This window comes from Heteronotia binoei, chromosome 15 (assembly GCF_032191835.1).
Source record: "Heteronotia binoei isolate CCM8104 ecotype False Entrance Well chromosome 15, APGP_CSIRO_Hbin_v1, whole genome shotgun sequence".
In the NCBI taxonomy this organism is placed as follows: domain Eukaryota; kingdom Metazoa; phylum Chordata; class Lepidosauria; order Squamata; family Gekkonidae; genus Heteronotia; species Heteronotia binoei.
The window spans coordinates 25715895-25739744 of record NC_083237.1 but is presented as its reverse complement, the minus strand read 5'-3'; the positions used below and the strand labels follow the sequence as shown (position 1 = coordinate 25739744).

Genomic DNA, 23850 nt, shown 5'->3' with positions numbered 1-23850 from the left:
TCAGTATGCACCCATTTAGTCTAAACACTTCTATTTATTTTATTTACATCCACCTTTCCTAATGAGACTGAAAGTGGATTATACAACATAAGTCAATACAGTCAATAGGACAGGACATCCGGCAGACACGAAAGGTGGAATACAGCTCTTTGAGTAAATTAATTGATTGATTAGATGTGCCAAGCAGAGCATTTCCTGGTCAGGAACTGAGAATCTTGAGGTTTTTTAAAAATAACATTTTTATTTCCTATATACACACATACACCCTTTCCTACAATACAAACAGCTAAATAAGGGTGTGATTTTTACTGGGAACATGGCATTAAGAAATAAATACTTCTCCACCTCCCCCCTTTCCCTCATGGCTACAGCTTAATTTGGTAAAAATGTTCAGACATTCACAGTGCAAACCTAAGCAGGTCTATTCAGAAGTCATAACCACTTTAGTTCAGTGGAGCTTAGTCCCCAGAAAGTGTTCTTAAGAGGGCAGTCTCACAAACAGATCTCTGGTGTAACTTGTATACAGTTCAAACTCGTATGCAGGTGCTGAGAAAATTATATTTTTGCTCTCTGATACAGATACACATGTTTTGTATTCTCTCACTTTGTGCCATTGCTGCAGTGAAGATAAGGTCTAACGCTGCAAAGAAAGAGGATGCTACCTGAACTTGTGTTAATATATAGACTTCTGGTATTAGTTCACTTTTGTTTTCTTGGAATTTTCTTTGTTTTTTCAGTAAATTTGTACTATATATATAATTTGCATTTTAACAAATTGTGATCTTTGTAGTTTTGTGACAGCCTATGGCTAAACACACTAAATTAATTTAATTGAATAATAAATAGCAGAGTGATGCAAGTGTGGCTTCAAAGCCCTGTAGAGTTTCCTGGCCACACACATGCACATTTTACCCACAATGCACCTGTTCCCAGTATTTGTCCTCTGGCCTGTCTGATTTTTCCAACTTTGCTAAACAATTCTAGATATACTTTAAAATCTTTCCATCTTGGAAGCAGAGTACACCAGCAAATGTAGGTCATCTGATCACGCCAATCACAATATGTAATGCTACTTGTACCAAAATTGGCTCACACAGTCCAGCTTCCTGAAGCTCCTAAAAAACCCACCCAGAATGGCCTTGCTGATACAGCCAGCGCACCTCCTCACCTTGTAGTTGTTGTGTGAGAGGCCGTAGTCACCAACCCGCACCGTGAGGTCTGAGGTCAGCAAGCAGTTCCGAAGCGCCAAATCACTGCAGAGGGACAAAAATCCCCCCTGTAAGGGATACTTGGAGACGTTTAACATGGGCAGAAGTGGAAATGGAGGACAGGCTCCCGGTCCTTTCCAGTTTGGTGTAGTGGTTAAGTGTGCGGACTCTTATCTGGGAGAACCAGGTTTGATTCCCCAGTCCTCCACTTGCACCTGCTGGAATGGCCTTGGGTCAGCCATAGCTCTGGAAGAGGTTGTCCTTGAAAGGGCAGCTGCTGCGAGAGCCCTCTCAGCCCCACCCACGTCACAGAGTGTCTGTTGTGGGGGAGGAAGATAAAGGAGATTGTGAGCCGCTCTGAGATTCTGAAATTGGGAGTGGAGGACGGGATATAAATCCAATATCTTCTTCTTCTGTTCAAAATAACAACACTTAAATGAACAAGGACTAACAGAGAACTCATTCTCTTTCCCCAGAGACTGAGTTTTGGAATCATACCTCCCTACCTCCCTTCAAGGGGATGGGGCTGTGTGGCTCAGTGGGAAAGCACCTGCTTGGCATGCAGAAGGCCCCAGGTTCAATCCCCGGCATTGCCAGTTAAAGGATCAGGTTGTCGGTGATGTAAAAGATCTTCGCCTGAGACCCTGGAGAGCTGCTGCCACTCTCAGTGGACAATACTGATCTCAATGAACTGATGGTCTGACTCAGTATAGGGCAGCTTCATGTGTCCAGCTTCCGTTACCTGTCCATACCACAAGCTATGGCCCATTTAGCTTAGTTTGCCTGTCAGAGAACCAAGGGATCCTACTCTTGACCATACACCATATCCTAAGCCATCACAACCTACTTTCATCCTGAGGATGCCAGGGATTCTGGAGAGGCCGTGTGGCTCAGTGGAAAAGCCTCTGCTTTGCATGCAGAAGGTCCCAGGTCCAGGTCCCTGGCATCTCTGGTCAAGAGGACCAGGAAGTTGATTATGAGAAAGATCTCTGCCTGAAACCTTGGAGATGCTCCTGGCTTGAGCAGATAATGCTGATCTTGATGGACCAATCGTCGGAATCAGTTAAGGCAGCTTCATATGTGTGATTCTAAACCAGGAGTGGCCAAACTGTGGCTCAGGAGCCACATGTGGCTCTTTCACACATATTGTGTGGCTCTTGAAGCCCCCACTGCCCTGTTGGCTGGCTTAGAAAATAATTTTCCAAGCCAGCAGGCAGCTTAGAGAATTCATTTAAAGTTGTTTTCTTTCTGCCTCTCCTTCCCTCCCCCTTCCTTCCTTCCTTCCTTCCTTCCTTCCTTCCTTCCTTCCTTCCTTCCTTCCTTCCTTCCTTCCTTCCAACATCTGATGTTCATGTTTTGCGGCTCTCAAACATCTGATGTTTATACTATGCGGCTCTTACGTTAAGCAAGTTTGGCCACCCCTGTTCTAAACTGTCCTGAGCTTCCAGACCTCCTTCCTAAAGAACCCTGCATTCCTACCTGTGGATGTAGTTGTTTTTATGCAGGTGCAGCACTCCTAGTGTGATCTCGTAGGCCATGCGCTGTAGTGTGCTGAGGTCACGGGTGAGCAGGTCAGGGGTCATCCCATCTGCTTTGCGCTGGGCTCGAAGGTAACGTTTCAGATCTCCCTGGAGGGGCAAGGGATGGAGGCATTGGAAGAAGCCAACAAAACTAATGCAAAGATGCCAACAGGATCCAGGAAGATCATCCAGAATTTAGCAGGTCATCATTTCTGCACAGCACAATAACAATGATAACCAATAAACCCTGCAGTTCAAGAATTTCCCTTCATAGCAAAGTGAGTGGGCTGCACTGACCAATGTGGCAGCCCAAGAGGGTAACTCAAGGGGAAGATTGTGGTTTGGGCATACAGTAGTGCCCAGGTGTGTGAGGAAATATTGTATTTTCATAATGCCTTCATAATGCCCTGACCAAAATTTCCCCCAAAACTCTTCTATACACATTAGTACACACACACTGTTCCTCAGAGTTCACAGTTGCCTGCTTCAGCCTCTAACAAACTCATGCTATTATGCCATGGATTGGGGGGGGGGGCTGTTGTTAATGTTAACTCCCCAAGTTCCTTTTCACTCCTAACTTGTAATAAATGTAATCAACCAATTCTAGAAGCTTGGCAATGAACCCTAAATGATGTTTCCTCTTTGTAGTCATGATTCTCCTTCATTAGACAGCACATCTTGCCATGTTCAAACATGTGTGAATTGGCTCCCCTCCTCAAATATTTCAGGCTCTGAAGTTGCCAATTAATTTCACCTAAAGGAAATTTGAGGCAAATTTAGAGCTTCCTCCTTAGGCAAATCATCCAAGGACTTTTGAGGGAAATAAACTTCAAGGGGGAAGGTGTACACACATCCTGAAGTCCTTGATGAATTCTTAACACAAAATTGAAAAAGCAGGCCAAGGTTGACTTCTAGGGGTGGGAGACCAGAAGGACAACATTCTAGGGGCCCTTGGTCACCCATGGAGCTGGGCGACGCAAGAAACTTGTCTTCATGTGATGTTTTGGTGTGACGTAAGAGCAAAACAGATATGCCAGCATTCTTGGGTCCACTCAGTGGACACTGCCGCCATTTAAAGTAATTAAAAATACTTCAAGGGTTGGGCCCACAGTGCAGCAGGCTAGGCTGTCAACCTCCAGATGGGGCCTGGAAATCTCTCAGAATTACAATTGATTTCTTGACTAGAGAGATCAGTTCCCATTAGGGCTGCCAGGTCCTCCCAGCAGGGGATGGGGGGTGCTGTCAGATCCAGATTGTGAAACTCCCAGGTTTAGGGATGAGGGCTGGGGAGGACAGGGACCTCAGTGGGGCACAATGCCATAAAGTCCACCCTCCAGAGCATCAGTTTTCTCCAGGAGAACTGATTTCTGTCATCTGGGCCTGAGATGTGATTCTGGGGCACCCCCTGGTCCCACCTGGAGGCTGGTATCCCTATTTCCTCTAGAGAAAATGGCTGCTTTGGAAGGTGGACTCTGTGGCATTACACCCCTAGGGCTGCCAACCTCCCGGTCCGAGCGGGAGTTTTCCTGGTTTGGAGGGCTTCTTCCCGCCCCAAGCCAGCTGCCCGGTGGGGGAAGCCACGCCCTCAGTGGCCCCATGGGCACAGGCTGCACCTACCCCGAGCCGCAAATTTGCAGCTTGCGAGGCAAGTGCACTCAGCGTGGGCTCTCTGGGAGATAGCGGGAGCTGCTTGCTCCTGCCTTTCCAAGCCTCAATTGGCAGCTGGAAGGGCAGCTGAGCCCGGCGCTACTTCCTGCCTTTCCACACCCCGATCAGGGCTTGGAAGAGCAGCAGTGCCAGGCACCTGCTCTCTCAGAGAGCGCGGGAGCCACTCGCTCCTGCCTTTCCAAGCCTCGATTGGGGCTTGGAAGGACAGCCAAGCCCAGTGCCCACTCTCTCAGAGGGAGCAAGGGCCACTACTTCCTGCCTTTCCATGCCAGGCACCCGCTCTCTCAGAGGAAGGGAGCAGAGCCACTTGCTCCTGCCTTTCCAAGCCTCCATCCAGCTGAGCCCAGCGCTTGCTCTCTCAGAGAGAATGGGAGCTGCTATCTTCTGCCTTTCCAAGCCTCAATCAGGGTTTGGAAGGGTAGCCAAACCTGGCGCCCGCTCTCTCAGAGAGGCAGGAACTGCTTGCTTCTGCCTTTCCAAGCCTTGATCGGGGCTTGGAAGGTCTGCAGCACCAACGCTTGTTTCCTTCCCAACCATTTAAAGGGAAGGTGCCTTTAAATGTTTGGGGAAACAGTGTGAGTGTGCAACACTACGTTCTCAGCGTGATGACGTCATTCTACATGACGTCATTGTGTAGAGGGTAGCCTTGCCCCCTCCCGGAACTCTCCCCCCCCCCAATTCCCCCACTGGGGAATAGTTGGGACTTGGCAACCCTATACCCCGTTGAAGCTCCTCCCCTCCTCAACCCTTCAGTCTCCAAGCTCCATCTCCAAAGCTCCAGCTATTTCTCAACCCAGAGTTGGCAGCCTTAGAAGCAGGTTGAGGCACTCCTTGTCCCCCATCCCTCCCCAGGAGCCTTTTCAAGTGCTGAAACAGCCATGGTGGGGTATATAACCATATCGGCCCTTGAAAATATATGTGGGTAGGGTAGGTGGGGGAGGGAACAAGAGTTCCTCCAAGTGGGGCCTGGAGATCTCCTGCTATTACATTCCATCTCTAGATGACCAAAGAATTCCCCTGGAGAAAACAGCTACTTGGGTGGGTGGTCTCTATGGAATGATCTCCCCGCTCTCCCCAGGCTCCACCCCAAAAAGCTACAGTAATTAGGGTTGCCAATCCCCAGGTGGGGGCAGGGGATCCCCCGGTTTGGAGGCCCTCCCCCCGCTTCAGGGTCGTCAGAAAGCGGGGGGAGGGGAAGGAAATGTCTGCTGGGAACTCTGTTATTCCCTATGGAAATTTATTCCCATAGAAATCATGGAGAATTGATCTGCGGGTATCTGGGGCTCTGAGGGGGTTGTTTTTTGCGGTAGAGGCACCAAATTTTCAGTATGGTATCTAGAGCCTCTCCCCAAAATATCCCCCAAATTTCAAAATGATTGGACCAGGGGGTCCAATTCTATGAGCCCCAAAAGAAGGTGCTCCTATCCTTCATTATTTCCTATGGAAGGAAGGAATTGAAAAGGTGTGCCATCCCTTTAAATGTGATGGCCAGAACTCCCTTTGGAGTTCAATTATGCTTGTCACAGCCTTGATCTTTGCTCCAGCCCTAATTTCTCCTGGCTCCACCCCCAAAGTCTCCTGGCTCCACCCCCAAAGTCCCCAGATCTTTCTTGAATTGGACTTGGCAACCCCAACAGTAATTCCCCAAAATAGAGCTGGTGATATTAAGCACCTCCCGGGTCAATGACAGTGCAATAGGCCTGCCTGCATGGCATTTTCAAACTGCTTGATCCATGGTTTGAACCTGTGGATGGCATCAAATTTAGTTTGGTCCTAGATTATGTAAAGGGGATGGCCAAAGGGAATTTTTTTACCAACAACAGCTCTCAGCAGCCCTTTCCAGAGGGAGATTACTCACTTTCCTGAATATTTAGTATTTGGCAAATAACAAGTCAAATAATTCTGTTTCTCCTCAGGAGCAAAACAGCTCAGAATATTTCACCAGAGGGACTCCATGACAGAGAACCAGGTGACTAATGAATGGATGAATTAACAAGTTATTGCTCAGCCTGATAACCGCAACTATAACGAGCAGAGAAAAATAACACATGCAGAGAACGGGTTTCAAAAGCTACCCGTGTTTATAGCTTCAAATAATTGTATGCAAATATTACTTATGTATACTCTCACCCTTTATTTCATTTGTTTCCCTCTATTTCACAGACACACACACACTCAAAAACTCAGATTCTTACATCTAGTGTCAGCGTATCTTCCAATCAATATCTCAATCTCCAAATTCAACATATGATTGGTGTGGTATTTCCATACATCCATTCAGAACCTGGAGGCTATCTGAAATGAGGGTTTTTCGCAAAAAAAAAATAATTCCAAATCGATATTTGGGATTCAGGGGGATTTCTGCGACACGATAGAAAATCTAGATTTTGAGACAAGGGGTTTCCCAACATAAATTCAACAGCAGGCGTTTCAGGATGGTAGTGGGAAATGACTGTCACAAGATAAATTTGGATTCTGAAGGCACAAATAGGTAAAGAAGCTAGAAACCAGTGATAAGATCTACCATAATATTTAATGTTCCTTTAAAGAAGCCACAACTGAGGTCAAGTTTGGACAGGGGCTTTGGCACTAGGCATGGAGGTTAATTCTCTCTCTCTCACACACACACACAAAGAGAGAGAGAGATGACTGGATAGAAGCCTCTCCTGTCCCCAGGGGCTTTTTCAGCAGAATAAATAACCAGAGGGAAGGGGAATTTCTGTCCAGAAAATGGCATGGAGGGAGGTTTCTCCCCTACTAGTTCCCAAGTCCCCCTGGCTACTGGTGGGAGATGGGGGGTAGGGTTGTTAGATCCTGTTTGGGGAGCTTCCAGAGATTTAGGGATGAATGCAGGGGAGGACAGGTACCTCTGTGGGGTACAATGCCAAAGCATGTATTTTCTCCAGGACAACTGATCTCTGCAGTCTGGAGATGAGTTGTAATTCAAGGAGATCCCCAGTTCCCACCTGGAGGCTGGCATCCCTACTTCCCATGCCATTGCACTGATCCAAATTGCTCAGTACTCACTGCTTTTGAAGAACAATAATAACATTTGGAGATCCAGTGAATGATGGCAACATCTTGTATAACTGAACCATAAAGTGTCAAATACCAAAAACATTCAATAACCCCAATAAAACTGTTTAATCAATGGAGACATTTAGATGCCCTCATTTAGAATATCTTCTCCTCTTTCTCTAGTGAGAAAATCTACATGATGTCTAGTTGGCCCTGTGCTAATAACATGCAAAGCTGATGTCTGAGTTAGGGACAGAGGCTACAAGATGATATCTGTCCCAAAACAAATCTGAAATCAGAAAACTGGAGTGAGATAGGTATTCCCAGCTCAAATTCATGTAGGGGTTTCTGTTTCCTCACCAGCTGACAGAATTCCATGATAAGCAGGAAGGGAATGGTCTCTGTACACAGGCCGAGGCATTGCAGGATGTTTGGATGCTGAAGGCTTCTTGAAGGCAAGGGATGGACAGGCAGAGGGATGGAACGAGGAGAGAGAGAAAAGGCTTGTTACTTTGTTTACAGTTGGTTTGTGTCACTTTCAGTCACTTCCCTTCTTCCTGACAAACGGGGTACCTTTTAGGGCTTGTGTCTTTGTACCGTCACCCACAGTACACCCTAACTTTATTCCTTTCTTGTACAAAAATTTTTGTAGGCCTCTACTGCGTGTTACAGATTACAGCAACAGCTCTATTTTCCCACCTTTTTCTTTTACAGTATAAATCCTGGATGTATAAATGCCCCCAGCACTTCAGCACATGGGTGAGGCTGGGGGTGGGAGTGGCAGGTAGGGTTGCCAACTCTAAGCTAGGAAATTCCTGGATATTTGGGGGTAGACCCTGGAGCGGATTGGATTTGGGGTGGGCATGGACCACAGCAGAGTATAATTCCGTAGGGTTCATCCTCCAAAGCAGACATTTTTCTCCAGGGGAACAGATCCCAGGCATCTTGAGAAGAGTTTTAATTCTGGGAGATCTTCAGGCCTCACCTAGAGGTTGGCAAATACTACACAATAAAATGAAAGTTTTGCAGAATGTCTGGGCCCTAAGTGAGGTGAGAGATGGTACTCTGCCTGCAGCTGCTCCTCTCCCCCACCATCTATAGATATTGTTGAGAAAGAAATCAGCGTTTCTGCCAGCGAATCAGACACAGTACCCAACCCCAACATCATAAATTTTAAACAGTATTTGTTCCTTGGCAAAATATCACGGTCAGAGAGGTATAAAAACAGTATTTGTTCCTGTGTTGTTTTAAAAAGAGCCTTGCAGTAATTTGATTTTGATTTTGACATAAACATTTGATTTTGAAATAAAATTTGGTTTGATTTTGACATAAACATTTCTGGGCTGAAAGCTATACTTCCTCAGAAGCCGGAAGTATGTAATCAGTGGTCCAATATTTTATTTTATTTATTAACTTTCAATTTATATCCCACCATTCCAAATGGACTCAGGGCGGCTAAAAATCAGAATAAAACCAACATCTCAATTTCAGGTATAAAACAATAAGACATAAACAATTTACAATTTAAAACAAAGTATTGGTGCTATACAGAATGTTAAAACATAGGTGGCTCATGTCATATGTATGCTTCATATATACGATGAGATGCCCTCTCATTAATGTTTAAGGTGCCATAAGACTCTGTTTTATCTGTGCTGTAGCACACTAAAATAGCTACCCTTCTGGAATTAGTTGCAGTGAAAAGACCACGTGGTCTTCAAGTTTATAGGAAACTATAAGAAAAACAACCCACTATTTAGAGATCCCTTCTTTGCCATCATGTTTGAGGAAGGGGCAGATGTTCACATAGGCACCCTCCCCCTACTTTCTCATTTCAGTTTCTCCCACTTCTTACCGATATGGCTGCGCTTCTGACAAGAATTTCCTCTGCTCCAGTGGCCCAGCACTCACCCGCAATTCTTTTACTACCACCTGTGCTGGGGTGAAATCCGAGAATATTTCTCCCAGAATAACCTATGAAAGAGAAGGAGATCATATGAATAAGTTGTGGGGTTTCCATGTTTCCATACTTTGCTCAGAGCCAATCAGTTTTTTGATAAATCCAACTCTGGTAGGCAGAAAGAAAAATCTTGTTGGGAAAAATTATCAGAACACGAAAAAAGCACAGCTGAAAAAAGTGGCACATAGTCTTAAGTGTTTGATTAAAAAGAAAACTTTACTAAGAAATAAAAGGGTGGGTTACACTGGAATTGAAAATAATAAAAAGTAAACAGTCTAACTAGCTGCTCCTGATCTAAAAACCATCTTGGCTAACTTTGTTCTGACTAGAACAAAGAAAACAAAAGTTTCTCCTAAGCTGCCTACGTGACCAAAAACATGCAATAACCCCAATGAAATTGTTTAACCAATAGAAATACTTAGATTCCGTTATTTAGAATACCGCCTCCTCTTTTTATACAGGGAAAATCTACAGAATGTCTAATTAGCCCTATACTAATAACTACTAGTTGTAAATACAAATAATAGATTAACTCTTTCATGACCCAAGTGGCAACACTTGCATATTCCAACAAATATGGATACCCGTCCTTCTGCTCATCACACAAGAAGATCTCCCTCACCTTTCCAAACCAGCCATTTCCAATCTCCTGCAGATAACTGAGGTGCTGTCTGCTGAGTCCCAGGTGTTTCACCAGATCTGAAAGCATGACACAAGTTATCCAGTTCAGGAGAGTTCAGGGCATGAAACATGGCCCAAAGGCCGACCTTCCACTTCCACTAGACTCCAGTCCAGTCCAGGCCTGCCCTGCCCCCAAGCCCAAATGCTGCTGGAGAAAATGATGTGGTGACTGATTAAATAAGGTAGAGAGATTTCTGGAGGCCTTGGGAACCAAAGCTGCTGCTTCACAGAGGTGTGAAGAGGCACCCTTGCTGTGGAAGAGGCAGTAAATGGAGGCCCACCCTTACCTCCTACTCCCTTCCCTTTGTCATGCTAAAACAGAAACAAGGAGGCAAAGCCAATCTCCCACCAGATATCTGCCCCATAACCCCACCTTCCCCCTTCACAGCTCAGCCATAAAAAGAAAGAATAAATAAGTTGTTAAAGGGCTAAAAGGAGGAGGAAAAATGTGGAGTTAGCTATATCATTTTGAAGGCAGAGCTTAGCTCTCCACCTTCCCAGACTGGCTACAGTCAGAGATTCCACAGCATTATCCCATATGAAACCAAGAACCTGACTATCCACCCCACTGAATAACCTAGGGTGCTTTCACACACGCTAAATAATAGACTTCCAACCCACTTTCAGTGCACTTTGCAACTGGATCACTGTGCAAAATGGCAAAACCCACTTGCAATGGTCATTGAAGTGGATTGAAACTGCATTATTTAGCATGGGTGAAAGCACCCCTAGAATCTCATATCTAGAGGTCCTTATGACCACTGGCTAGTTTATGATGCCTCCAAATGGCCCATGATAGAAATCTTCATCACTTGCTAATAAAGTTTCCTCAGTGAGGACACAATGGCTAGAGCAGAAAAGAGGACAGGAGGCAGCAGAAGAGGATGCTGTGTAGGAGAAGAGGGGATTGGATGACTCTGGAGGTCCTTTCCAATTCTGTGATTCTGCGATGTAGGGTTGCCAGCTCCGGCTTGGGAAATTCCTAAAGGCCTGAGAGTAGGACTTAGGGAGGGCAGTGTTTGGGAAGGGGAAAGACCTCAGCAAAGTTTAATAATATAGAATCCATCATTCAAGGGTGCCATTTTCTCCAGGGGACCTGATCTCTTAAGTCTGGTCTGGTGGCATCTGGTGGCAAAGCTGAAGAGGAGTGATGCTAGTCAAACAACAGACAATGAACAGCATGAAGGAGAAACTGAGGCCACCCTATTATGGAGGAAAATTCACAGGATGAAAAACTGTGACAAGCAGAGGAGGACAAGAAAAAAATCTTGTCAGCCAGAAACTCAGATTGAAGCAAGGCACGGTGTGAAGAGCTGAGATAAGGCTAGACAAAAATACTGACTCCTTCCCCTCACACACACAGAGAGAGAAAATCTTACCAGTCTTGGGCATCTGTTGGTTGGAAGATGGGAGTGAGACCTCAGAGAGAGGCAAAATATAAACATCTGGGATGGACTGAGAGGAGGAGGTCTCCTCAGCTGGCGGTGTGTACTCTCCAGAATATTCCTCTCCATCAGGGTTCTCAAATTCCTACCAAGTGGGCAGAACAGGATGTCACAAAAAGGTCTGAGGCCATAAGGGAGGCTGAAGTCCTGTTCATACATGGCTGGATGTATATTTATACTACATACAGACTTGTAAGCAGTAGAGCAATTAACAGACAGCTTTCATTACCTTTTATTGGTTTCCCACGCAAATGCTATCCAGACCAAATGTTCTTTGAATCTGTTAATTTTACTATTCTGCCATTGGAATCTAACTTTGTACCACTTTGCACTCTTAACCACTGTCCACTAGCTATATGTAGCTCTGCTCACTGTACCCCATTCCACTGTCTGAAGAAGTATGCATGCATACGAAAGCTTACATTCTGAATAAAACTTTGTTGGTCTTAAAGGTGCTACTGGACTCCTACTTTGTTCAACTGCTTCAGACCGACACAGCTGCCCACCTGGTTCTGTACTACATACAGCCTATCCTGACATGTGAGGGTCCGTGCTTCCAAATGACTTTGCTCAGGCTGAGTGTGGGATCCTGAGGAATAATACCTTCCAGAATGTCAGGGAGGATACTTTCACTTAGTAAACAAAATGCAAGTCATTATCCCTTTTATTAACTAGCATCAGACAAAACAAAAAGAAAACTACCTTCCCCAGACCACTTCAGGAAATGTATAATTCCCACCCACCCTCATTGTCCCGGCATAGCTTACCTTGAAGCCCACATCACCACGCTTACAGCACAGGCAGGTGAGGAGGAGGAAGATAAATGCCAGCAAGCCTGAGCAGGAGATCAGGACCACAGCGTATGGAGGGGCCAGGGGACTCCAGCCCTGAGATAAACCATCTAGGAAAAGACAAGAGACAGAAGAAAAGTGGGAATTCTTTAGCAACAACAGTTACCTGTGAGATCCTTCAACCTGGTCAAGACACAAGTGATGTTAAGGGATGGAAGGTGGGGGGGGGGGATGCATCCTTAAATCCTAATTATATACAAAGGCCTTGGAAATTTCAACACATATTAACTGTTCAGTCCTGAACCACTCTTTATTCCAGGCTTTTCTGATTTCTCATCCCACCTTAGTGGCCCTGATTGGACAGGAAAGCAGGATATAAATGTTATAAACAAATAAAATACAAAAAAATCTTCATCCACTCTTCTGTTTGTCAGTCACATTCTTCTCTATATACATTCAGCCAAGGATGCCTATACTATCTGTGACATCAGAGCAGCTAAGCCAATGGCACACATCCATCCATCTAATCATCCTGACAAAGATTTTTTCCTCTCTCCTGCTCCACAAACACCTTCTGTCTTTACCACCCACTTACCTCTTGCCTCTTCCACACACATTCCTCTCTTCCCATTTAATTCACCCATCTACCATTGAACATTTTTCTTTCACCCCATTTTAAAATCTTGTTATCAGTCCCCACACCACCCGCATCCAGTATGGTGGCACCTTGAAAACCAACATGTTTCTATTCTAACAAAAACTTTCATGGTCCACTTGACCTGATGCATGAATTGATTGACATGTTTTCCCAAAAGGCATCCAAGGAACTGTGAATTCTAGTTACTCCATTCCCACCCCCACCCCCACAGTTCCCAGAGTCCCATACGAACAGGGAATTACTCCTAAAACTGCTTAAGACTGCAAGTTACAAATTCTGTTTGTCTCAAACTCTGGGGTTTCCCTTGACATCCTCTCCAGGAATCAGACCTGATGTTAAATCTCCCTCTTTGGGATTATTTTCAGGATGATAAATGGAAATTTCCCTAGATTTTCAGGAAAGATCTATGAAGAAACACAGAATCGTTTACTGGCTTCTGCTATTAGATCTCCCCTGGACATTCATATGGATTTTCTGTTCCAGTGGTATGCCTCCATGGTAATGTTAAAAAAACAGGAACAGAAGAAGACAAGCAGGTCACCCAAGGGCCAAAACAGACACGATGAAGATATTCAACTTTATGCTGTCACTGATAGAGGTGCAGGACCCCAATTTAGACTGGGTCCACGCAGGGAAGGGAGAAGGGATTTAACCCTCCGATCCCTGCACAGTTTTATGAATTGCTACCCCCTGTTGCATTATTGGTACTTTAAAGGGGGGAGGGGGGAAAGACTTGAACCATTGTTTCCAAAAGGAAACCCATGTGAGACTGAAGAGCAGGGGGTGCCAGGTTCCCCCGGCCTCCAGCAGGGGATGGGGGAAGGAAGGGTTGCCAACTCCAGGCTGGGAATGGGGAATGAGATTTGTGGATGGAGCCTGAGGTCATCAGTGGGCTATAATGCCATGTCTCAAGGGGAACTGATCTCTGCAGTCCAGAGATGAGCTGTAATTCCACCTGGAGACTGGCATCCCTGTAGGATAAAACCCCTGCTCTTCTCGCTGGGCAAGTCTGGTCCTAACTGAAGCAACACAACCTTATCATTTACATGTAAAATACAAACAGAGAGTGTTGATAATTTTTTGTCACATAAGAAGAGCCCTGCTGAATCAGACCAATGGTCCACCTAGTCCAGCATTTTGTCTTCACATAGTACCCACCTAGTTCTTCTGAATGGCCAACAACAGGGCAGAGAGGCCACAGACTTCCCCTGATGTTGCCTTCTGACTCTGGGATTCAGAGGCTTAGTGCCTCTGAATGTTGAGGTTCATCTCAGTCACCAGGGCTAGTAGCCACATCGTTCTTGATCCTAAGAGAGGCCAGCAGAAATAGTCCATGGGAGTCAGTGGGCTGTTCTCTAGGGAAGAAGAGGGAAGGGCCTCCCCAGCTTTATCACACAGTTCTGCTTTCTCCCCTTGGACACCTTAATCTCAGCCTCTTCTGACAAGCCAACTGGCTCTGATTAGCAGCCTACTGAAAAATTTGCTTTGTTCATTTATTTGCTCTGTCAAGAGAGCAAAGTATCAGGGCAAGAAAGGCTCAAGGCCTGCAAGACTCCCTGAGCCCAAGACACCCTACTCTACCTGACATCAGAGCAGGTAAGCCAATAGCAGACAGAGATCTGTGGCACTCCTGCATGCCCAGGCCTAGAGTTGCTCCAGGTGGGACCTGGGGGTCCCCTGGAATTACAGCTCATGTTCAGACTACAGAGATCTGTTTCCTTGGAGGAAATGGGTGTTTTGGAGGGTGGGCTTTAGGGCACTCTACCACACATGTCCCTATCCTCCCCAGGCTCCATCCCCAAATCACCAGAAGTTTCCCAGCCTGGATCTAGCAACCTTAACCCCCATCCCACCCCCTGCCTGGCCAGGCCACATCATGTCTAGACCATATACCAGGGGTGGCCAAACTTTCTTAACGTAAGAGCCACATAGAATAAACATCAGATGTTCCAGAGCTACAAGACATGAATGTCAGAGGAAGGAAAATAGATGGGGGAGGGAGGTGGAAAGAAAGCAACTTTAAATGCATTCTTCAAGCCACTGGATGGCTTGGCTTGGAGAAATGATTTAAAGAGACAAATGCCTTCTCCAAGCTGCCTGATGGGGCAGTGGGGGCTTTGAGAGCCACACAATATGTGTGAAAGAGCCACATGTGGCTCCTGAGCCACAGTTTGGCCACCCTTGACATATACTTATGTTAGCACACATAGAAAAAGGAACGAAGATAAAACGTTTTAAAAAGACTGCATGTAACAGGGAGCAAGAAGCAAACCAGAGAGCTTTGATTATATTTTTGGGGATAACTTTCCAGCTGTGCAAACATTTGTGATAACGAACGTGGTCTAGAAGCCTCCAGCTAATAATGAAACAGATTCATAAGCTACTTTATCAAAAATTGGTTTGCCCTTGTTTAATCCAATGGGGATGGGGATGAGACAGGCTTTGTGGCATATTTGGCAGTTGGCAGTTCTTCTAATCCAACGATGCTGGGAGGAACTAACATTTGTAATTATTTACACTGTTTTTTTTCCCCAAAAAGCAAAGGGATTCCTAGTCCTCATCTCATGCAAATAAGTGCACACCCAAGACTTATGTGTTAGGCCTTTCTTATCCCCATTTTACAGATGCAGAGCTAAGCCTCAGAAATGCCGCTTAAGCACAAAAGAGCAAGGTGGAGCCAGAGTCGAACTCCCCTTTTTCAATGCAGATGAAGTCATGTTGCCAACCTTTACTTGTTCATTCCCACCAACGTGTATACATTCATCCCCATGCTAACATTCATACATTCACCCCCATGCATGCATCTGCTTCCCTCTACATAGAGAGAGAGACATATACATGCTCATGCCTTCTTTTTATTTTAACCCTTCTTCAGATACCCTTCCAACCACCCCATTAAGCTACTATCTTCTCCATCTCACACACTGGCCTCAGGCCTTCCCCAGGGCCATCTGACACCCCTCAAAACGCACCCACAAAATTCTCCCACCAAATCTTCTGCAAAGGCACATCAAACTTGAGTCATGCCATTCTCCCCAGATGGCTGTCAGACCAAACACGGCTTCCTACTATATTCTGGATGCCACCGACCTCCCTCACGCCCACCTCTCTCTCACACATGCATACATACACACCTGGCTTTCTTCACACACAAACACCAATTCCATAGATCTGTATTCATGTCCTAAGTGTAGACTGCACCGTGTACAAAAATACCTCCAAAAAACTCCCCACCACCACCACTAACTTCTATTTTTGGTTTCCCCTTTGGCTTTTAGGATTCCCCAATTCCTAACCCTGCAGAGAGGATAGTCATTTAATACAAAAAAAACCCACTATCAACCTGAAGAGCCCTGGCTTCTGGCTCACACATCTGACAAAAGCCAGCAATGATTAATTTGTTCTGTACAGGAATCCCAGCGCTCTCTTGAGAATGGAATTTATAGCCCAGACACTGCCACTAATGTCTTGTCTGGAAAGAAACCCCCCACCTTCAGGTCTACCCACCCTGAGCATAAAAGTGATGGGGGGCGTCAGGTTTGGGCAGGTAACCCACACATGCACAAACAGGTGGTCAACAGATGGAGGCGAGATTGGCGGATGAGAGAAGGCAGAGGGATGGCTGTCCACAGACAGACGGGAGACCACAGCAACCCGCCAAAGACTTACCGTTTTCTGAAGGCGCTGCCAAAGCTTTCTCAGGGTTGAAATACGACATGGACGCAGCCAGAAGAAGGAAGGGGCCTGGTCTTAGCATCTTAGGGGGAGTCTGGAATCATGGATAGGGAAGGAGGGGAGGGAGGGAGGCGGGGAGAGGGACCAAGACGCAGGTGCAGGGCTTGTGGGGAGGGGAGACAGCCACCCACCAAAGCAAGGAAAAGGAGAATCACGGTGGATTTCAGTCACCAGAAATGATGGAATGGAGCAGCAGCCGCTGAGAACAAAGGTGTCCGACACACCGTGTCACCCGCATCCTTCAAACGATGTGCCACCGCTCGGCTGGATGCTACCTGGCTCTCATTCCCTGGCATCTTCTGGCATTGCCCGAGGAAGAAGGAGGGTGGGAAAAATAAAATATTAAATAATATGGGGAGGGGGCAGATATCAAAGGTGGCTGATGCAAAACTGGAGGGGGGGATGGGGGGACAGAGATTGCAACAATAGGTGATCTCACATGGGGAGGGGGGGAGGGAATGGAAAGAAGCAGATGGGGGGCAGAGGGAGGGATGGGAAAAGAGGTGAAGGAGGAAAAAAATCTAAAAGCCCAATAGAAAGAAGGAAGGAAGGAGAGAAAAAAGGGGGAAGAGATAAATGGGAGGGAAAGGAGGTTGGGTTTTTCTCCCCCCCCCCCCTTCCTGATCCTTGCTCTCTGGGTAGCAGGGAAATTGATGGAGCGAAAAACCCTCCCACCCAAGCCAGGCTGTTGATTGGACAAAGGGCATGTCGCTTAGGCTGAAGGGAGGAGGATGCAGGAATGGATGGAAGGGGGGTGTTGTTACCATGGCGACCTGCCTCTGGGTAGCAGCAGCAGCAGTAATAGGGAGAGCTGGGCAGAGAATGTGGGGAGCGAGGAAAGATAGGATGATTTAAGAGATAGGTTCAGGGCAGAGAGGAGGATCTTTGGGAAGAAAGCTGGGTATTTTACACAAAAATAGTGCTACATGAAGCATCGCCCAGATTCACTATTGTGTACACAGTACACACACACACACAAACACACATATCCACAGAACCTTCCTCACACACAAACATACCTCATAATAGGCCATGCACAATGGAAGCATCATATACAGACATGCACTGTTTTGCCACTCAGATGGTGTCGGGAACACAATATTGTATATTTTATGCCACGCTCTTTCATACTGCCGCCTGGACACCATCCTTCATGCACACCAGAGAGCATATCTGAAATAGAGAAGCCTGGGTTCGGATCTCAGCCACTCAGCTAAGGAGCAGACCCTAGGATGGCTTTTGATCAATCACATATTCTCAGGTGAAGTACCTCACAAGAGTTTGTGAGAATAAAATGTCATGACAAGCAACTTCTTTGTATTTATATTTTTGTTTGATGTTTTCACTGTGGATGTTTTGATGGGGAGAGGGGATTCTCCACTCTCTCTTTTCGGGGCCTCTAATAATTATCTTTTTTAAAAAATTGAATCATTAATAATAACACATTAAAAAGTGATTACTGCCATCTATGCCTCCTTGAGCCCCTTAGAGGCAGGACCAAATACGGAGATGGCAGATAAATAAATACGTATAAAAGGGCCAAGTTTCACACAGACCAAAACAGCCTCACAAGAGCATAGAAAGATCTTTCACACATGAAATGTCTGATGAATGTTCACAAAGTTCACTTCCAAATGTCACTGGCTACAGATGTGGCATTTTACTTCACACCCAGAGGAACATGTCACAGTATTTCACAGAGGGCCATCTCAAGGTAGTGGGTCACTTCAAGCCAAGTACATCCACCGTCTTCTCCCACGCTACTGCTTGGGTCCCAGCTGAGCCCTGAGGCACTGGGTTTGCTTGGACACATCCAGTGGCACGCAGGTTCAGGAAGTGACAGCTGTCACTTCCTACACAACCAATAGTGAGCTGATCCCTGTGGTGCGTTGGCACTGTTCCAAGCAATTGCTTGTATGGTTTGGCTATAGATCAGGCCCTGATTTCTCACCAAAAAAAGGCAGTATGAGAATACCCAATGCCTTGACTTACACTGATTGAGGCATAAACACACCCAGACCATGGCCTTTGAGTACAAGATTCAGGGGGCATTCAATTAGTGTTCCCATCCTCTAGGTGGGGTCTGGAGTTCTCCCAGAAGACTACAGAGTCTGGGAGTAGGTATGCCAGACTCCAGGTGGGGCCTAGAGATCTCCCATTTACAACTGATCTCCAGTTGGCAGAGATCAGCTCCCCTGGAGAAAATGGCTGCTTTGAAGGGTGGACTCTGTGGCCTTGTACCATGCTGAGGCCCCTCCCCAAACTCCGCCCTCTCCTGGATCTATCCCTTAAGTCTCCAGGTATTTTTCAACACAGACCTGGCAACCCTATCTGGAAGAAATGGAAGTCCTAGAGTGACGCCGCATCCCTGCGCTGCCCTCCCCAAACTCTGCCCCTCACCCCAGGCACCTTCCCCAAATCTCTTAGAGCTGGCAACACTGGATTCAATAGGGGCCCAATTTGTGGACTTTCATCTCTTGTGGGCCACTTTTGGAAACAGGATGCTGGACTAGATAGGCCATTTGATGCAATTCTGCAAGGCAATTTCTATGTTTGAATCTCATACACAGTCTCTCACATGTACAGAAATACTCTTATACATGGCGTCATGCATGCACATAAACACAGATGATGTGAAAATGCCCAGCATAACTCATCAAAATACCTTTGGTGAAACAGGCTCTCATACACAAAATAACACTAGAATAAGAATATGCTCATATTTCAGGTGCCATGAGACCTCCTTTTGGTTTCTACCAGCACGCACATCATATCACACTGCAAATGTCACCTGGAAATAAACAATATCACCTAGAAACAGCTGAAAAACCACAAGACTATTGATACCGGAAACCTTAACTGATTTGAAATTGGTTTCCTTCAGTGGTCCCCATGGTTTTCCTCAACAAATGGAAGGAATTGTAATTGAAATAATTCTGAGAAAAAGAGCACTTTGCATCCCTAACTCCTTTATAAAACTACAATGCCCAGCATGCCTTGCCATGAGTCCTCAGCCAATTTAAAGGTTTGTTTGCACTGATTCTTTTTTCTGATGGCCTATATTTCTGGAACAACTGCAAACAGGTATTTGAGTTGCCATGCAGCAAGAGAGGGATCTGGAGCACATAAACCATCCCCCTCTCTTCCTCCACCCCCAATGACATCACACCCTCCTAAACCCGTTCCCCCCCCTCCCAAAACAAGCAGACAAAAATAATCATTGGGACCAGGGGTTTTTTTGAGCAGGAACACAGTTCCGCTGGCTTGGCGTCAGGAGGTGTGACCTAATATGCAAATTAGTTCCTGCTGGGCTTTTTCTACAAAGCCTTGCCAAAACAATGGTGACATCAGGGGTGTGGCCTAATATGCAAATGAGTTCCTGCTGGGCCTTTTCTGTATAGAAAAGCCCTGGTTTGGACTAATACTCAGGCTAGTTAAATCTTGTCAGATCTTGGAAGTTAAGTAAGGTCAGCCCTGGCTAGTAGTTGGATGAGAAACTTCCAAGGAATACCAGGGTTGTGATAGAGAGGCAGGCAATAGCAAACCACCTCTGGACCTTTCTTGTCTTGAAATCCCTACGGGGTTTGCTTTCCTGTCCTGTGCACAATAACCTGTAATAGTTAAAAGTGTTGGGAGGCCAAAATGCCTGGATACTTTGGCAAAGAGCAAAAGGTGGAATCAGAGCTGGGAGAAAGACTAGAAGCACAAACCCATGCTTACACAAACCAACTTTTTTTCCTCACTTCAAAAGACACCCCCAGTAAATTAGCAGCTTCATTTATCCAGCATTTTCTGTGCCTATTGCTTACCCAATGAAAGTGTCTAATGAAAAAGAGGTGATTTACAGGCCCTCTGCCTCCCCGAGCCAGGAGTGGTTATCTGCCTCAGGGAACACAAAGCGGGAGAAAGGAACATTCCTCCCCCAGTGAAATTTAGCCACCCACAGACAGAAATTGGGGTTACTAAGTTTGCCAGCTCTGGGTTAGGGAATACCTGGAGATTTTGCGGGTGGAGCCGGGGAGGGCAGGGTTTGGGGAGGGGAGGGGAGGGGCCTCAGCAGGGTCTAAAGCCGCAGAGTCCACCATCCAAAGTAACCATTTTCTCTGGGGGAATTGATCTCAGTCATCTGGAGATCAATTGTAATAGTGGGAGCTCTCCAGATGCTACCTGGAGGTTGGCAGCCATAGGGATAATGGATAGGGTTTCCAGGTCCAACTCAGGAAATATCCTGGGGACTCTGGGGGTGGAGCCAGGAGACTTTGGGGTGGAGCCAGGAGCAAGGTTGTGGCAAGCACGGTTGAACTCTGAAGGGAGTTCTGGCCATCACATTTAAAGGGGCCACATTTATTTCAAATACCTTCCCTCCACTGAAAGTAATGGAGGATGGGGGCATCTGTTGGGGCTCATAGAATTGGACCCCCTGATCCATTTTTTTAAACCTGGGGGAGGGGTTTGAGGAGAAGCACTAGATGCTAAACTGCAAATCTGGTGTAAAAAGCTCCCCCCCCCACAGAACCCCAGATACCCATGGATCGATTTTCCATTATACTCTCTGGGGACTGGTCTCCATAGGGTATAATGGAGTGCCCAGTGGACATGCAAGATTCTCCCCTGCTTTCTGATAACCCTGAATGGAGCTGCTTGTGAATTCTGATGTTCTCTATCACAGGGTTGCTGTGGTAGCAGTGAACAGGGGTGGGGTGGGGATACTCTGCAAGCCCCTGCATAAAATTAAGTTCTTCTTAACCCTGAAAGTAGCTGAGGCTGGGTCCTTATAGAGTTTGCTGCAATTTAGCCTTCAAACCAAAGCAGAGGTTTTTTTAGAGTGTCCACACAACTCGTTCATGTGTTTCCCCCCCACTACTTGCCATAATCTTACAAAGCAGGAGTCCAGTGGTACCTTTAAGACCAACAAACTTTTATTCCGAATGTAAACGTTCATGTGCATGCACACTTCTTCAGATGAGGAATGAGGTACAGTAAGCAGAGTTACATATAGCTTGTGGGGTTTAGAATGCAAAGTGGTACAAAATTAAAATCCAGTAGCAGAACAGTAACATTAACAAATTCAGAAAACCTTTGATCTGGGTTGCATTAGCGTGGGAAACCAATAAAACAGTAACATGTCAGAATGTGAGAATGTCTGTTAATTATTCTATTGCTAATAAGCTTGGGTCAAAATGAGGGCATTTCTTACAAATCCAGGTGGGTAGCCAACCGTGTTGGTCTGAAGCAGCAGAACAAAGTTTGACTCCAGTGGCACCTTTAAGACCAACAAAGTTTTATCCAAGGTGTGAGCTTTTGTGTATCTGAAGAAGTGGGCATGCACATGAAAGCTTACCTTGAATAAAACTGTGTTGGTCTTAAAGGCGCGACTGGACACAAACTTTGTCTTGCTTGTTACATATTCATGTGGGTAGCCAACCACATTGGTCTGAAGCAGCAGAACAAGCTTGTTATTCCAATTTAGCCCTTGCATCTGTTAAACCAGGGGTGTCAAACTCATTTGTTATGAGGGCCAGATCTGACATAAATGAGACCTTGTAAGGCCAGGCCACGTAAGGTTGGGCCGAGCCATGTCAGGCCAGGCCAGGCCAGGCTATGTATGTGCCTATTTAAGATTAAGTAGCAGAGATATAAACTTTATAAATGATACAGACAAAAACAATTAAATATATATTTTTAAAAACTTAAAACATCAGCACTCATTGGTCTTGAAGGTGCTTTCTTGGTCTTTCTCCCATGGAATCCAGGGAACTGGGCAAAAGAAGCTGTAGTTCTTTCCTTCTTTCCCCAGGAGACGGAGGGGAGGAGCCTTAACCAAAAGAAGGAAGAGAGGCTTGGCTCGGTAGCTCTGCTGTGTGATTGAGGGAGCCTGGAAAAACTAACTCTGCCTCCCCTCTTTCCTCCCCAAGGGAGGAGTCTCAACCAATGGAGAAAATAGAGGTTTTGCTCTGTAGCTGCTGTGCAATTGAGCAAGCCTTGCAAAGCAAACTTATGTAGAAGGGAGCAAGAGAGAGGGAGAAGGAAGCAGATGACAGTCAGTTGCTCGGGGGCCTGATAGAAGCCCTCCAGGGACCTAATTCGGCCCCCAGACTGCATGTTTGACAACCCTGTGTTAAACACCTCCTTGGGAGAACAGCTATGGCGAACCTGGGCAGTATAATAAATAGAGACATCACCCTGCCAACAAAAGTCTATATAGTCAAAGTGAGGGTATTCCCAGTAGTAATGTATGGCTTTGAGAGCTGGACCATAAGGAAGGCTGAGTGCAGAAGAATAGATGTTTTTGAGATGTGGTGCTGGAGAAGACTCTTGAGAGTCCCTTGGACTGCAAGAAGATCAAATCAGTCACTCCTAAGGGAAATCAACCCAGACTGTTCACTGGAAGGTCAGATGCTGAAGCTGAAATACTTCAGCCACGAAATGAGAAGGGAGCACTCCCTGGAGAAGATCCTGATGCTGGGAAAGACAGAAGGCAAAAGAAGAAGGGGACAGCAAAAGATGAGATGGCTGGACAGTGTTACTGATGTAACAAACACAAATTTGAGCAGACTTCGGAGGATGGTGGAAGACAGGAAGGCCTGGTGTGACTTTGTCCATGGGGTCGCAAAGAGTCGGATTCAGCTGTGCGACTGAACCACAATGCTAATTTGTTGCTCACCCTCTACCTGTATGTATGGACTGGTAACTTTAATTTCAACGTATCTGAAGAAGCAGGCATGCACATGAAATCTTATACCTTGAATAAAACTTGGTTGGTCTTAAAAGTACCACTGGACTTGAACTTTGTTCTCTTGCTTATTACAGTATTTTCATTCATTTGTTTATTAAAAAATATTTATTAGCCATGCATTTATTTATTTAACCATTTAGTGGCTACAGAACTCAAGGTGGCTTATATAAAACAACCGTGATAAAACAACAACAAACAGAAGAGACCACAATTTAAAATCTCCAATTAAGAGTGGTTTAAAAAAATGGAAACAAAAACTAGTCAAATGCAATCCTAATAAAACTGCAGTCTTCAACTGCCTCCTGAAGATCAAAAGTGAGGGGGCCAGGCACAGCTCCCTGGGGAGGTTGTCCTATAATCATGAGGCTACCACCAAAAAGGCCCTGTCTTGTGTGCCTACCAGGCAAAAAGATTACAACCACAGCATGGA

At 45.8% G+C, this 23850-nt stretch overlaps 1 protein-coding gene across 2 annotated transcripts in view; it reads right to left on the bottom strand.

Annotated features, from left to right (window-relative positions):
• LMTK3 (lemur tyrosine kinase 3) overlaps nucleotides 1-17294 on the bottom strand; it is a 35267-nt gene extending 17973 nt beyond the window's left edge. Inside the window, exons 1-8 of one of the 2 annotated variants that reach the window (XM_060255955.1) lie at nucleotides 16619-17294; nucleotides 12268-12401; nucleotides 11435-11585; nucleotides 9997-10073; nucleotides 9270-9388; nucleotides 7775-7862; nucleotides 2688-2836; nucleotides 1169-1253 (exon numbers count right to left, since the gene is read on the bottom strand). In XM_060255955.1, the coding sequence (XP_060111938.1) occupies nucleotides 1169-1253; nucleotides 2688-2836; nucleotides 7775-7862; nucleotides 9270-9388; nucleotides 9997-10073; nucleotides 11435-11585; nucleotides 12268-12401; nucleotides 16619-16706 (891 nt within the window). In that variant the 5' untranslated portion in view covers nucleotides 16707-17294. The remainder of the gene's footprint in view (nucleotides 1-1168; nucleotides 1254-2687; nucleotides 2837-7774; nucleotides 7863-9269; nucleotides 9389-9996; nucleotides 10074-11434; nucleotides 11586-12267; nucleotides 12402-16618) is intronic. The other variant, XM_060255956.1, reaches the window with a different exon arrangement.
• Between the last annotated feature and the right edge of the window lie 6556 nt (nucleotides 17295-23850).